Source organism: Podarcis melisellensis, assembly GCF_964234715.1.
Source record: "Podarcis melisellensis genome assembly, chromosome: 9".
NCBI lineage: Eukaryota > Metazoa > Chordata > Lepidosauria > Squamata > Lacertidae > Podarcis > Podarcis melisellensis.
In genome coordinates this window covers 58,993,563-59,008,746 of record NC_138541.1, presented here as the reverse complement: position 1 = coordinate 59,008,746, position 15,184 = coordinate 58,993,563, and the positions used below count along the sequence as shown (strand labels likewise).

The window sequence follows — 15,184 nt, the reverse complement described above, 5'->3', positions numbered from 1 at the left end:
ACTGAGAAGGCTATAGTGAAATTCATGATAAGGGCTATGGCTATCATGTAGCTTTTACATGCATGGAGTCCCTGTCGGGATCAAAGGGAATGATTCCAGTCTTTCTCTGGGAACGAAACATTTGGAAACAGCTTTTTTTGTTTTGTTTGTTTCATGTTCATTTGCAGAACTTCTTGTGAAAGAAGGAGCCAGAATTCCAGGGACTGTGTCTGTTTCTGTTTCTCATGGCCAAGTTACACATGACACAGGAGATCTGTGAAGGAATCTCTGACATCTCTTTTAGTCAGAATACTGACATGGAATGGAAGTCATTTTCCCTTCATAACATTTCCAGATTTAATTTCCCTTAAGGCTGCTATTAAGTTTGGAGGGGAGGAAAACCTAAGAACGATATGAGTACCTTCCTTTCCCCCCTCCGTAACAGGCAGCAGTTTTGTTGGGTTTGTTGGGCTGGAGCTGTGGATTCCTTTGACTCAAATAAAAAGATGTCAGGACAGGAGACAGAGAGCTCATCCACACCTCTAATGGTCCCATGCCTTTAGTGCTAAATGAGAGCAAACAGCAATCTGGAGAAAACCCTGTCAGCTCTGATTGAGTGCAAAATAGCAGTTTTCCCTGGATGGTGGAGGATGGGGGAAAGCAGTGGGACAAGAGGAAGTGTGGATATATTCCTAGTTGCCTGCTGTGGAACATGTACTTTGGCCTTTGAATGGCAGGCCCTCCGGGCTGCATAGTGACCTTCTTTTAAAATGAAATTGAATTCAGAACAATGGTTTTGAAGCACCCTATGGCCTCAAAAGCAGACTGCTTTAGTTTTGGAGAAACACATTTTAAAATTCTCAATGGGATCTGGTGTTGGAAGTATAACACAAGAAATCCTGCCATGCACACCTATAATAGAATTCCGGTCAGGGTTCTTTCCTAGTGCCTTACCTTAATAACTGCAAGAAAGTGAACAATTTGGCAGGCACAACTTCCCTCATCTTGTTGGTGTCAATGACAACCCCCCTCCGTCCCAATTTTCACATGGGTCATTAGTTTGCTGTATACTAAATATTGAATGTGTATTGAATGCAAGGCATTATTTCATTCATTCTCCCTGCTGCTCTTTTTGTCAATGTTCTAATAAAGACTGTGATCCAGTAACTCAGCACCGATGTGGAGATGGGAGATGCATAACAATGGACTGGGTGTGTGATGGTGACCATGACTGCACAGATAAATCGGATGAAGTCAACTGTTGTAAGTTATCTGATTTTGTAAGCCTCTTGAGATCAATACTTTTAAATGCAGTGAAGAACAGTATTACTAGAAATAAAAGGACTGGTCATGCTTGTTGATTTCTGCTAGATTTCCATGTGAAACTTAATTGGAATTTAGAAGCTAATAAATACTGTGTTTATTACTGTGTTATAACTATGTGCATTAAGTGTAGTATTTTCCTCATGTTCGTTATTTTAACCAACCAGCTGATATAAAATTCGTAGGATCTTATTTGTAATCATACCGCTTTTACGATACATTCATTCAAATATAATAATAAATTAAGTTGTGATTTAGCACATATTTTTAGTTTATAGAAAATGGGGAGCCTCTAAAAACTATCAAAATAATTTATTGTTTCCCCCCCCCCCCCAGCATGCCATAGTCAAGGACTGGCAGAATGCAGAAATGGGCAATGTGTTCCCAGTACCTTCCAGTGTGATGGAGACAAAGATTGTAAGGATGGAAGTGATGAAGAGAATTGTGCTGAAAATAAGGGTATGCCACATGTGACTTGCTACCTACCTTATTGAGAAGACCAAATGTGGGGAATAAATTTCCCGTATTTTATGGGAGAGCACTTTTTTAAGGATGATAATTCAGACTGTCCATCTCCCAAATTCCATAATTTTATTAGAAAGTGTCCTCTGTACTGTTCATCTTCTTGGCTTCTGTCTGCCTTTTTATGTTATAAGGCACTATCCACTGAGAGATTATCCTTTGCAGGTTTCATTGCAGAGCTTCCACATGTTTAAATGGGGCTTACGGCCCTAGGGGATTGTAGTCTCACAGTGTCTCCACACCAGAGACCCTCTGCTGCAATTTATTTCAGTTCTGCTGTATTTTGATTGGTTCCTCTTTTTTTTTTTTTGCTTGTATGTGTTCCTCTCTCTAAACATACCCACCCACCCACCCACAGCCGTAGTATTTTTTTTTAAAGAGTATTCTGTCATGCTGCCTCTAAAGGTGGAAGGAAACACAGACCCTGATATGTAAAATGAGCTTCACTGCTTGTGGAAAAGCTAAGTAAGAGAGGCAACTTTGTGCTGCAATTCTGCATGTGTATATGAACAATCAGAGGAGAAGATTAAGTGAGGTAAATGAGTTGGTGGGGATAACTTGGTTGTAAGACGAGAGAGAATTACACTGGGAGTCTGTTTTCCAGGAACTCCTAGAGGACCCTCAGGAAAACACCATTCTAATTGTGTTGCCTCATGATCCTGCTCTTAGACCATGCCCACTTTGGGACTGTATCACTTTGCTTGACCTCAGCTTTTCTTTAAGACTCTGCATTTCTGGATTTCCCTGATATATGACTACTACCTTAACCCTCTGGAGTTGGAAAGCAACCTTTTTCTGGGGAACTAGCTTCCCCTTCACCTCCAGCTCAGTGACCAAGTCTGGACCAGATTGATGGAAGACACAAAGAGGGAGGTAGTTGACCTTCCCCATGTACTGTTTTCTAACAAAAAAATCCTCCCTGAAGCAGCTATTTGCCTCAAAGTTTTCATATGCTAGAATGGCAAATTGCAGGGGGAAATTGGAGTTTGAGGGCAGTTTTCCAAGGAAAGGGCTTGAGAAGAAATGTCAGTCCTGCTCCCACCATGTGTCATGGTCCCAATTCAGATTGCTGCCTCCATGTGGTGGCTGTTTTTAAATATGAACAAACCCAGGAGAGGCAATCACGTACTGCTTATTTATGATGTAGCCGATGTAGGTCACCACTTGATACTGCAGTCAACAAATGATGAACATGTATGTGTTAAGTATGGCTTCACAGTGGTACCTCGGGTTAAGTACTTAATTCGTTCTGGAGGTCCGTTGTTAACCTGAAACTGTTCTTAACCTGAAGCACCACTTTGGCTAATGGGGCCTCCCGCTGCCGCTGCGCTGCCAGAGCACGATTTCTGTCCTCATCCTGAAGCAAAGTTCTTAACCCGAGGTACTATTTCTGGATTAGTGGAGTCTGTAATCTGAAGTGTATGTAACCTGAAGCGTATGTAACCCAAGGTACCACTGTATTTGTATTACACTCCAGGCCCTTGAGATTAGAGCCTGTTTTTAAGAGCTACAATAATGAATCCACTCTAAATGAATAAACAAGAGGTAGAGAGAACTAAAACCTAAATCAAAAAATCTCCTTGATAAATAAATGCATTGGTTCGGTTTTAGAAATGGCGTGGTGGTGGGACAGTGTACATGTGAAACTGTAAGCAGAACTGGAAGGGAGTCCTTTAAGTATTCTAGTATTTCATCTGTGTAATTTGCAAATGAAATTAGCTCACTACATGGTTGAATGAGTAAAGCAGTCTCCTTTCCATAGGGTCCTTAAGGAAATGCAATTAAGGGATAGGCTGAAATAACTGCCGTCATTCATTCTGTGGAAATAGAAATTCAATACAGGGTCCCCATGGCTACGTCAATGAAGTTGTCCAAAGACATGGTGTTTATAGGAATTCTGTTTAGGCTGTGCTATGATTAGGAAAAATCTGTGTGCTGTTTCATGCAGATTCCAGCTCCATAATGAACTGAGAGAGGAGCTCCCATAGGGAAGCAGGGTGAGAGTGAGGGATTAAGTTTTTTCAAAATGAGTTCCATTTCACAGCCTCATGGTATCTAATGAAAGCCTTGCAAATGTAATTTTAGAAATAGATGTGAATTAAAGTAATATATCTCCAAACCTGCCTTTGAAAAGCCTGCACAAATTAGCCAGTGCTTATCTGGCAGTTCATTACACATCCTGAGCTACACAGGCATTACCCTGCAGATATGCCAGCCTCATCCACCCTTTGCAGTGCCAGGAACAGGCTGTGCCACTGAAAATATGGCCATCCAACCAACACAGACATGTAATTATCTACCAGAGGATGCAGTTAGTACTATCCTTTGGGACAGAGAAGGAGAGCCCACAGCCCATCTATGCCCACCTCTCCAGGGGTGTCTCTGGTGATGTTGGGTGGAATTATCTACCTGGGTTTGATTAGGTGTATTAAAGTTCAGGCACACCTCATTTCCCCCAGGCAGAAAATAAGGTTAGGTTTCCTCATAGGGGTTGAAGCAGGTTTGTTCTTGGGATAGGCACAAATACAGGAGCTGCTGCGGAGCTTTCTATCCCCACCCCCCAACATTGGGTTCTTAGCAAGTCCAGGGGTTGCCATCGCTCTTGCTACCACTCCAGTTCATATTGAGGAGACCCATCACCATTATTCTCCTAGCCCTAACCTCAGGGCCTTACACAGAAGGAAGGGGAAGCAACAGTCCAATTCCTCTAGAAGAGTCAGATGCCTCGGTACACTCCATGGCATTGCATTATGGGAATAAAATATGGTATCTGGTCAGAGCCAAATGGCTGTTTCAGTCTGATAGGAAGTGTGCCATCAGCCATTGGGGAAGAACAGACTCAGATGATAGCTGCTGGATAGCAATGCTATCACCAATATGGTCCATATGTGCAGGCAACATAGATACTATCCTGAGAGGCCAGCAAACTTGGCACTAGCCCTATATTCATTACACCACACTAGCTGTCAGTGATACAGTTGTCCCCTTTGGTGTGGGCGGGTGTAGAATTTGGACTTGCAAGCACATAAGTAAAACCTGAGGTGTGGGGTATTGCAGTTAAAGTAGACTGGCATAAGCAGATTTTTTAAAAAGTTAATATATTGGCCAAATTCATTCTCTAATGATATGTGTACTTGAGATAATATGCAAGGCAAGAATGCTGTAATGATATATTTTTCTTTAGAATACATGTTGACAATAAGTTATGATGATGTGTTGGATTGATGAGTTTTTTACGGAATAATTGAGGTTGCTTGCCACCATTCTGTCTCCTGTCACAGCACTCTCATGTACTGTCGAAGTATGCCCTGCCAAGTTATTGGGCATCCTATTAAGTGTGTGGTCTTCTGCCCCTATTTGTGTTTTCTAGTCAGAAGCAATCACAGCCTGGAAGTCAGGTGGCTTAGGGATACCTGATCAACCAATGTCTTCTTCCTGAACCCAAATCCTTTTTTAAAAAATTATTGTCTATCACTAGATAGAGAGTTGGTGGAGGAAGATTGGAAGAAATTTAAAGACTATTTACAGAAGTATTGTAAGATTAATGAATGTTAGAATGATGTTGGAATGAATTTATGTGATTTTAGCAGAAATGTAACAAAGATTTTAAGAAAAATAGACTGTTAATTGGTGAAAGGAGGGAAAGTAAACTTATATTAATATCAAGATAAATTTTCAGGACAAAATTTGAAAAGAGGGAAAGGATTTGCTGAAATGGATAATTGACTTAGAATACAAAAAAGGGAGGTGTGAGGAGGTCAAGGAAATAAGCTAATGAAAGGAAAGTAATGGGAAGATTTGCTGTATTTTTTATTTTTTTCTTGATTCTTCTTTTTGCTTAATGGATTTCAATTCTTTGTTTTTTCCTTTTGATGTCTTTTTTCTTTTTTGTATTTTATATTTTCTTGTTTAAAAGGATGTTTTTCTTGATTTTTCTTTTTGTACTTCTAAAACTTTAATAAATATTATATATATATATATATATATATATATATATATATATATATATATGCTTTCGTAGATTTTCACGGGTACAGGAATGCAGGTTTTGGTGTCCTCGGGTGTCTTCCCGTGTAAAAGTTGGGGTGTCTAGGCGACGTTTCGACGAGGTCTCACTCGTCATCTTCAGGCTGGTGCTTTCGGCTTCTTGTTACTGGAACAGAGCAGGATCTCAGTGTTTGAGTTCCTATAAATACTGTTGAGGGGGTGTGGTGTATAGCCTCCAATGTTCTGGGCAGAGAGGAAGTTCCCAGGCTAGTGTGCCTTTTCTTCTTTTGTTCCTTAATTACTTGAGGGATATCTTGAGTGATTTCTTGAGTGATATCCTGAGATCCTGCTCTGTTCCAGTAACAAGAAGCCGAAAGCACCAGCCTGAAGATGACGAGTGAGACCTCGTCGAAACGTCGCCTAGACACCCCAACTTTTACACGGGAAGACACCCGAGGACACCAAAACCTGCATTCCTGTACCCGTGAAAATCTACGAAAGCATATATATATATATATATATATATATATATAAAGATAGAGTGTATCAGTGAGATGGAATGTTGGGAACAGGCTTTAAGCACTGTCTTGCACTGATGAAAGCATTATCCAATCCGGCAATTATTGTAAGATTTTATTTTGTTATTCCAGGTCAGATGCCATGTCATGAGGGAGATCAGAAATGTACTTCTGCTTCCTGTCCTGATTCCTGTACCCACTCTCCTCTCTGCAACATGAATAATAGCCAAACAAATTGTAGTGAGTAGGGTATTACTTTATATAATTATTATATCGTGTACATATTCCAGTATCTTCCTTGCAAAGATAATGGTGTACTTCAGTATTCAGAAGAAAAGGATCTCCTTGTTTTAGTTACTTCTGATGATTAATCATCACATGTCTCTGTTGAAATGGCTTTGATCAGATCAAACAAAAAACAAAGGTGTTTAGTCATGAGCTTTCATCATGACTACAGATTTAATTACCATTACTTGTTCTTCACATGCTTTCTATCTTTTATATGCCTTCATTGTTACAAATTCTCAAAATATATTGTGAACCCAAGAACAAGCAAGCAAGTGAACTAGAGTTGGCCCATGATCTGCATGGTTGTCCAAACAATAAGATGAAAAGAATGTATAACAGACCAGGGTTTATGTGCATATATTTTGTACTACACAGTGACTTTTTTCATTCATTTTTTATGGTGAACCTCCTCATGGAAATGAGTTGTTGCAAGGTTTGTAGCTCTTGAGTATGAGCACACTCTTGTTTACTCTGCTGGTTTGGGAAGCGGTGTGAACGTGTCATTAGCCACACTATGTATTATTCTGTATCTATCTTATCATGTCTTGTGAAATACTGCATTCCCCTCAAACCAGCTTTGATCCAAAATGAGAAAAAGAAAGACATTGCTTTGTTTTAAGCCAGTAATGTATACACAGCCTCAGTGTAAAGCACATACTTTACCTGTAAAAGGTCCTATGTTCAGCCACTGCCATCCCCAGGTAGGACTAAGGAAAACTTCCACATGAAGGCCAGTGCCAGATAACATTGACAATACTGAACATGATGACTTGATAGGCAGTTTCCCATGTTCCTATTGGAATAATGAGCCCACACAAAGGATGAATTCACTTATTACCTGGTGAGACGGAGAGTCTATCTTTTGCTGATTTTGATGCAGTAAGAAGATCCTACAGTCAAGTTGAAAATGAATTTCCTGGTACCATTGTTGCCTTCTCTTTTCATGATCTGCGATTGAGGAAAGAGAGGGAGATTGGAACATATGAGTCTAACTCCTTTGTAATCTCAGCCTGCATATAATATTAAAGGCCAAATAACTAGTAGATAAGCCCTACTAGATCTATGTGCACGTTAGAGGCTTGAAATGTAGTGAGCTCATTTCCCTGCACTGTGTTGAAAGTTGCTGTTCACACCAGAGAAGGGGCAGGAATGTCTTTTCCCATAACCTGATTTGTTTCCCATGCTAAGCTCTAATTCACTGAAGTTGCCATCAATGGCTGCTTGAAATGTACACACCTCAACTTAATTGCACCTTCCATTTTCTAACTGAATGGAAGCTGGTTTGAGGGAAGCTGTATCAAATAGGAGTATTTCTCTAGAAGCTACAGGAGACCTGTGGAATCTGTTGCTAATGGCATGTGTAAAAAAGATAAAGGTACCCCTGCCCATACGGGCCAGTCGTGTCCGACTCTAGGGTTGTGCGCCCATCTCACTTAAGAGGCCGGGGGCCAGCGCTGTCCGGAGACACTTCCGGGTCACGTGGCCAGCGTGACAAAGCTGCTCTGGCGAGCCAGCACCAGCACAGCACATGGAAACACTGTTTACCTCCCCGCTATAAAGCGGTACCTATTTATCTACTTGCACTTGGGGGTGCTTTCGAACTGCTAGGTGGGCAGGAGCTGGGACCGAAAGACGGGAGCTCACCCCGCCGCGGGGATTCGAACCGCCGACCATGCGATCGGCAAGTCCTAGGCACTGAGGTTTTACCCACAGCGCCACCTGCGTCCCTAATGGCATGTGTACTTGGCTTCAAACATCAGTGGTGAGAGTGTGCCAGAGCTGGAGTATACAGTAATGTGGGCACAGCCTAGGTCTGGAAACTTGATTTTGAAGGTTAGATCCAGTTACATATGGCATGGAGAAGAATTATTAACTGAAAGGGAAACTGATGAAAAAAGACTGGCCAGGCAATACAAAGCTGGAAGAATCTGAGATTGGTAAGAAAGAAAGTGAAATGTTTTGTGGAACAGAATTATACTGCAAGGGTCTTGGGGTGCCCTATCAATTCCCATTGTGAAAAGAGAATATTTACTACCAGACACTTGAAAATTGGTAGAAACAAGGGGATAAATTAAATCTTCCAAGAGAAATGGAAAAGATAGAGCAGTAACAGATGTTCCTGTCTTTGTCTTAACTGAATGCTTTTCATTCTTTAAATAGCTGTAACTTAACCAAAAAAATGCATATCCTTTAATATAACCAGCTCTGAATTAGAACAAAATAGACTTCTGTATATGACTGTAATTGACAACAGAAACATACATATCATTTTGATGTTTCAAAATGGTTTTAGTTTTATAAAATAATACATTTTCAATAAAATAGAAATCCCTCGTGTAAAATTATAATCCAATGTAATAATTGTTTGAAAATGCAGTAATATTTTTTAAGTATTTTAAAACTTTTTTTTTTTTACTTTAACAGGTCAGTGTGAGCCAATTATACTGGAACTCTGCATGAACCTTCCTTATAATTATACTCATTACCCCAACTACTTGGGCCATCGGACACAGAAAGAAGCCTCCATCAGCTGGGAATCCTCTCTGTTCCCAGCCTTGGTTCAAACTAACTGTTACAAATACCTTATGTTTTTTGCCTGCACAATCTTAGTGCCAAAATGTGATCTTCAAACAAATCAGCGCATTCCACCATGCAGGTAACACTTGATAACTAGCTTAAAGCAGGCCACAAAACTTTCAGTGCGACTGTAATTCTGCTTATAGTGTGCTGTAGTATTACCAGTGCAATCCTTATGGTGTAAACTAAAACATGTTGGTTTTATTTAGTTTAGTTATAATAACCCTATGTTCAGCGAACACTAATTTTATTGCTGTTTGTCTTTAAGCAGATTCACAGAAAACTCTTCTCAATGGCCTTTAGTCATGAGAACTAAATAGAACTTCTGTGTTTAGAAGCAATACACAGTTTAAAAGCACCAGATGCTGGAGTCACAACAAAGGAGCATTCTTGTTATATTTGCACTCTGCTCAAGAAGTTGTAGCGTTGTATATGGCTGGTTCCTGTCAGAAACAGGATGCTAGATTAGATAGAATGAAGTTTGATTGAGAAAGGCAATTCTTATCTTTTACTCTTTGAGGTGTTCTTTTTCTTATGGCATTTTAATAGATTTCTTTTATCTTGGTCTTTCTTTAAAATGGACATGCAATTCTCCTTCCTGCTTATCTATCATATATCTATAGACTCTGTTTCAGGCACACCTCTAAACATAACCTGTTACTTTAAGCATCTGGTTGAGCTCTGTGTTAAGGTTTCCTACACTGAGAATCCTCACCCATTTCTGTTTAATAAAACAGTTGTAGAAGGCGATGGGATTTTGACCCTTCACCAAAAAGATAAAATTTGAACGATGACAATACAGGTTCCTATTGCTTATTATTTCCATAAGTTGTTGTTGTTGTTGTTTATTCAATTAATTAGGTACTTTCTAACTAAGATTCACACTGATGTAATTTACACATTTAAAAATCAACAACTTACTCAAAGTGATCACCCACTAAAAGGAATGAATAAACATATACACTCATACCTCTTCTTGCGAACGCTTCATGTTGCGTTTTTTCGGGTTAAGAATGCAAAAACCTGGAAGTGTTTACTTCCAGGTTTTGACATGCGCAGAAGCGTTCTATGCGGTTCGCACATGTGCCGAAACGTTCTGCGCTGTTCGCGCATGCGCAGAAGTGCTCAGTCGAGCTTCGCACATGCACAGAAGCGCTGCTCTGGTTACGGACTTTTCAGGATGTGAACGGCACCCCGGAATGGATCATGTCCGCAACCAGAGGTACCACTGTATACCCTTCCCTACAGAAGGATAATATCCAAACATGCCAGCTAAAATAGCTGTAAGAACCAAAATAAAAACATGAAAAGTTGGCATCAATAATATGTCGGTATCAGGTGAGCTTCCTTGGGGAGAGTATTCACAAGCTGGTGGGTGCCGCTTAAAAAGCTTCTCCTCTCAATATCACCTTGGACTTCTCCTTGAGGGGGCACACAGTTTATCTTAGGGTCTAGCTAGACTTGTATGGGGAAGGTGGTCCATGTAGTATTGGGGTCTTAAGCCATGTAAGGCTTTATAGCTTAAAAATAGCACTTTAAATTAGGCTCAGAAACTAATATTGTGACAAACCAGATTTGGTATTGTATGTTCATCTCATCTGCTCCCTGTTAGCAATCTGGCCACTGAGTTCTGCAGTAGGTGCCATTTCCAAACTGTCTTGAAAGGCAGCCCTATATATGACACATTACATTAATCTAACGTAGAAGTTACCAGAGCATAGCTATTCCTGTTCAAATGGGGCTGCAGCTGGACCACCAACTGATGCTGACAGAGGGTGCTCTGCACCACAGAGACCACATGTGTTTCCAGTGACAATTATAGTTGCAGAAATAACCCCAAATTGTGAACCTAAACCTTCAGTGGAAGTGTATCTCCATCCAGAACTGGTTGCTATCCAGAATCATCTACTAAAAGTGTTTCTGTCTTCTCTATATTGAAGTTTTGTTTGTTGGCTCTCACCCAGTTCATTACTGTGGTCAGACACCAGTTCAGTGCATCCACCACCACACCTTCTTGATGGCAATGTGCTCCAGAATGCTGGATGACCTCACTCAGTGGTTTTATGTAGAAGATGAATAGTTTGGCACGTGGAGAATAGGATCAAACAGGAGAATAGGATCAAATCCTACAGAACCCCATACTGGAGGGTCTATGGGGCTGAACAATACCTCCTCAAGCACCCCCTTCTAGAGTACTATCCAAGTAGTAGTGGAATCACTGCAGAGCAGAACCCCTCACTTCCAACACAATCGGTGCTCCAGAAGGATACTGTGGTTTATGTCATTAAAAGCTGTTGAGAATGAAGAATGATCGACAGGATCACTCTCCTGATAAAAGGACAAGAGTGACCAAGGTGGTCTCAGTGCCAAAACAAGGTATAAACCTTAATTGAAATGGATCAAAAAATCAGTCTCATCCAAGAGTGCCTGAATCTGGTCTGTAACCATCTTCCCAACTTTGCCCAAGAAGTTTTCAGTGCAGATAGAGAAAGTCAGATGCACAGTAACTTAATATTAATTCAGTCCTTACCTGTAGGAAGCTAGTAGCTTTGCCAAGCCCATCATGTCTTCATTTAAGTAAGAGATATTGTTACTGTTAGGGCATGTCTGCATCACAAGTGACATGATTGCTGGTCTGATACTGAGAAAACATAAGTTTGGTTGTCCTTTCCCTAACTGGATAGAGTCAATGGTTGTGAATTGCAGCTTTGTAAAAGAACAGGCTGGCAGCACCCACGTTTGGTCACAAGTATAATTTAAATAATGATAGACATTGGCAATAACTTCAAAGGAATCCGCAAGGCACTCTGGGATGTTATGAACTGGAAGTGTGTGTTTTGTTTAGTTCCTATTATTTCTTGCTGATTTGCAATTGAAATGTGGGGGAAATAATGGTTAAAGTGTTTTAGAGCCTTTATAGGCACTGATGGTATATTGTTCCTAATAACAGTGTGTTCTGTTTCTGGTTACTCCATCTTACATAGTTGTGATGAATAAAGAATAAACCCCATGAAAATAATTATGACTGAAAGAATCTCAAAAAAATCTTAATTTTCTTAACTAGTTTTGCTGGGTTCGGCCAATGGCTTTTTCAAGGAAAGTGTGAATTGATTCAGTCTCTAATTTTCCCATCCAAAATAATTCTTTTCCACACAATCTTTTCAGGGCACTTTGTGAACAGTCCAAAGAACGATGTGAGTCTGTACTTGGAATTGTAGGCTTGCAGTGGCCAGAAGACACTGATTGTTCTCAGTTCCCAGAAGAAAATTCAGACAATCAAACTTGTCTAACACCTGATGAAGATGTAGAAGGTTACTAAATATTTAAACTAGACATTGTATACTTGAGGGGGACTCTGGTATGGAGGGCTAGAATTTCATTGCCTTATGTTTAAATTTATTTTTCTAATCAAATCATATGCATAATAAGTTAATGGAATGAAGGCTGTTATTCTCTTAATTGGGGGTCAGTGCTACTCAGTTTTAGATTGCAGATGGCAGCCAGAGTATAAAGATGTCACTAGATGTGTATGAAAGCAAATCCAGGTATTTATGAAACTTTCATAAGGTCAAAATTCCATGCAATTTTAAAATAATTGAACAGCACTGTAGGAACTCAAAGCAGTATTCAAATTGAACAGCAATAGGCCCTTCTTCATGGCTGTGAGTGCTCTTTTTCTTTTATGTTTCTCTTCATACTAATGATGAAGGCATTTTAATTGACTGGATTTTGTAATTTTCCTGGCAGAGTGCTCTCCCAGCCATTTCAAATGTCGTTCAGGAAGGTGTGTCTTATTTTCCAGAAGATGTGATGGACAAGCAGACTGTGAAGATGATAGTGATGAAGAGAACTGTGGTAAATGATCTTCTATTATTATTGTTGTTGTTGTTAAAAATTGTATACTGCTCTTCATCCGAAGTCCCCAGGGCAGTTCACACACACACACACACACACACAAAATGCAAAATACGTAATAAAACAAAACCCAAAACAAATCAGTTCAACCCTTCTCCCACAAACACATTAAAAAAACCTATAGAATGTTAAACAGCTGAATGCCTGGTTGTTTTCGTCTCATGCCTAAAGAAAGTGCCAGGCGAGCCTCCCTGGGGAGTGTGTTCCACAAACAAGGATCTGCCTCAGAAACGGCCCATTCCTGTGTTGCCAACATCTGGATTTCCTATGGAGAATGCACACAAAGAAGGGACTCAGATGATGATTGCAGGGTCCCAAAAAGTGTTTCCCAGAGCTCAAATCTAGTTTCCCCCCCTCTATCTCTACCTGAGTTTGACTCAAACTGGGTCAGATTTTGTTCCTGTATGCACACACTGAGACCTAAATGACTTCACCCTACCCCTGTGGCTTCCCCTCATTAAGAATAATCAAGGTTCCATCTATTTCCTGGCTATTGGGAGCAATTATCCAGCAATCTCCCTAACAAATTGAAGGTATAGTCAGAATTGGCTGTCAAGTTTGACCAGAAAGGAACATTAAGCAGTCAATATCCCATTTCTGTTACATCTCTGGATTCTATCTTTTCCAGCGATCAGATAGTGAGCTTATAACAATATTATGTGAGTGAACAGTGTGATCCAAATGGATGCTCTCAGTAATTCATTCTTGATTACAACTGTAGTACAGATATACCGTATTTTTCGCTCCATAAGACGCACCTGACCATAAGACACACCTAGTTTTTAGAGGGGGAATGCAAGAAAAAAATTTAATTAAAGGGAGTGCTGAGCAGAGCCTGTATGCATCCCAGGCTCTGCTCAGCGCTCCCTTTCACGAGCCGCTTGGAGCGTGTGTGCGGTGCTTGCAGGCTTTTTCCCAGGAGGAAGAAAAGCCCCCAAGAGCTGCACACATGCTCTGTGTGGCTCTTTAAAGGGAGCGCATCTCTTGGGGGCTTTTCCGGGAGGTGGGGGAAGGGACTGAGGGGCTAAGCCAGAAGCTAGAACAGCAAGAGGGAACGCTGCCTAGGAATCCCTCTTGCTGTTCTGGCTTCTGGGATAGCCGCGCAGAGCCTCCTCAGGGCAGCAGGATGAAGGCTCCCCCTGCCCTGAAGAGGCTTTGCCTCTTGCTGTTCTGGCTTCTGGCTTAGCCGTGCAGCCCGCAATCGCTCCATAAGTTGCACAAACATTTCCCCTTACTTTTTAGGAGGGAAAAAGTGCGTCTTATAGTCCTTCATGAACATGGACATTGCGTTCATCTTCGATAATGAGAACATTATGAATACCCTTCCTGGGGCTATTTGAATATGTTGTTAGTAACTGGAAGAAAGCTTTGTTTCCCAAAGTTACATAATTGACACCAGGGATTGCACCTTTCTTAATTAGCAACAATACATACTGAAATAATCAGCATAGCACACACACCAAGGGCAGTCTAGCTAAAGTTATGCACTACTATATTCCAATTATTTCATATGTGAATGTACATTTCTTTCACATTTCTGTCATTGGCATTGATGAAACTTATTTAGGTTGGATCATTCCCCAAATGTTATACATATTAAATGCTATTTGTAGGACTAATCTAAGTTTCTCTTAACTAGCTAGTCTTCAAATCATTAATTACAACACTGCATATTTGATTCTAAATACTATATTATGAATTACATTTCTGAGGTTTCTCATTACTGGTAGGTTGTTGTGAACATTTTTAAACATGTGCTTTCTTATGAGGGCTGGCACTGGTTGCAAGAAAAGCTGAAGATTGCCTCTGTGTTTGAACAGCAGTGGTGGTAGTTTAGGGAAAGCACATGGCAGCATTAAGCATGTAAATTTTGTGATGATTATGATGGCGACAATGATGATGATGAAAAGGACACCGAAGAAAGGATCAGATTTCCCTCCCCCCCCCCGCACTGCCACCCTGATCCAAACCAGGGCTACCCTTGAGCTGCGACTGCTTTTAGATGTGAAAAATCCTGCAGGAGCTCTAGTCATGGATTTCCCTTTGTCTCATTTAGTTTGGCCTTTAATCTTTCA

At 40.5% G+C, this 15,184-nt stretch overlaps 1 protein-coding gene across 5 annotated transcripts in view; it reads left to right on the top strand.

Annotated features, from left to right (window-relative positions):
- CORIN (corin, serine peptidase) overlaps window positions 1-15,184 on the top strand; it is a 106,799-nt gene that overhangs the window by 61,905 nt on the left and 29,710 nt on the right. For all 5 annotated transcript variants that reach the window (XM_081924379.1, XM_081924378.1, XM_081924381.1 and 2 more), the window contains exons 8-13: window positions 1,132-1,242; window positions 1,639-1,761; window positions 6,462-6,569; window positions 9,042-9,273; window positions 12,360-12,505; window positions 12,942-13,049. In XM_081924379.1, coding sequence (XP_081780505.1) covers window positions 1,132-1,242; window positions 1,639-1,761; window positions 6,462-6,569; window positions 9,042-9,273; window positions 12,360-12,505; window positions 12,942-13,049 — 828 coding nt within the window. The remainder of the gene's footprint in view (window positions 1-1,131; window positions 1,243-1,638; window positions 1,762-6,461; window positions 6,570-9,041; window positions 9,274-12,359; window positions 12,506-12,941; window positions 13,050-15,184) is intronic.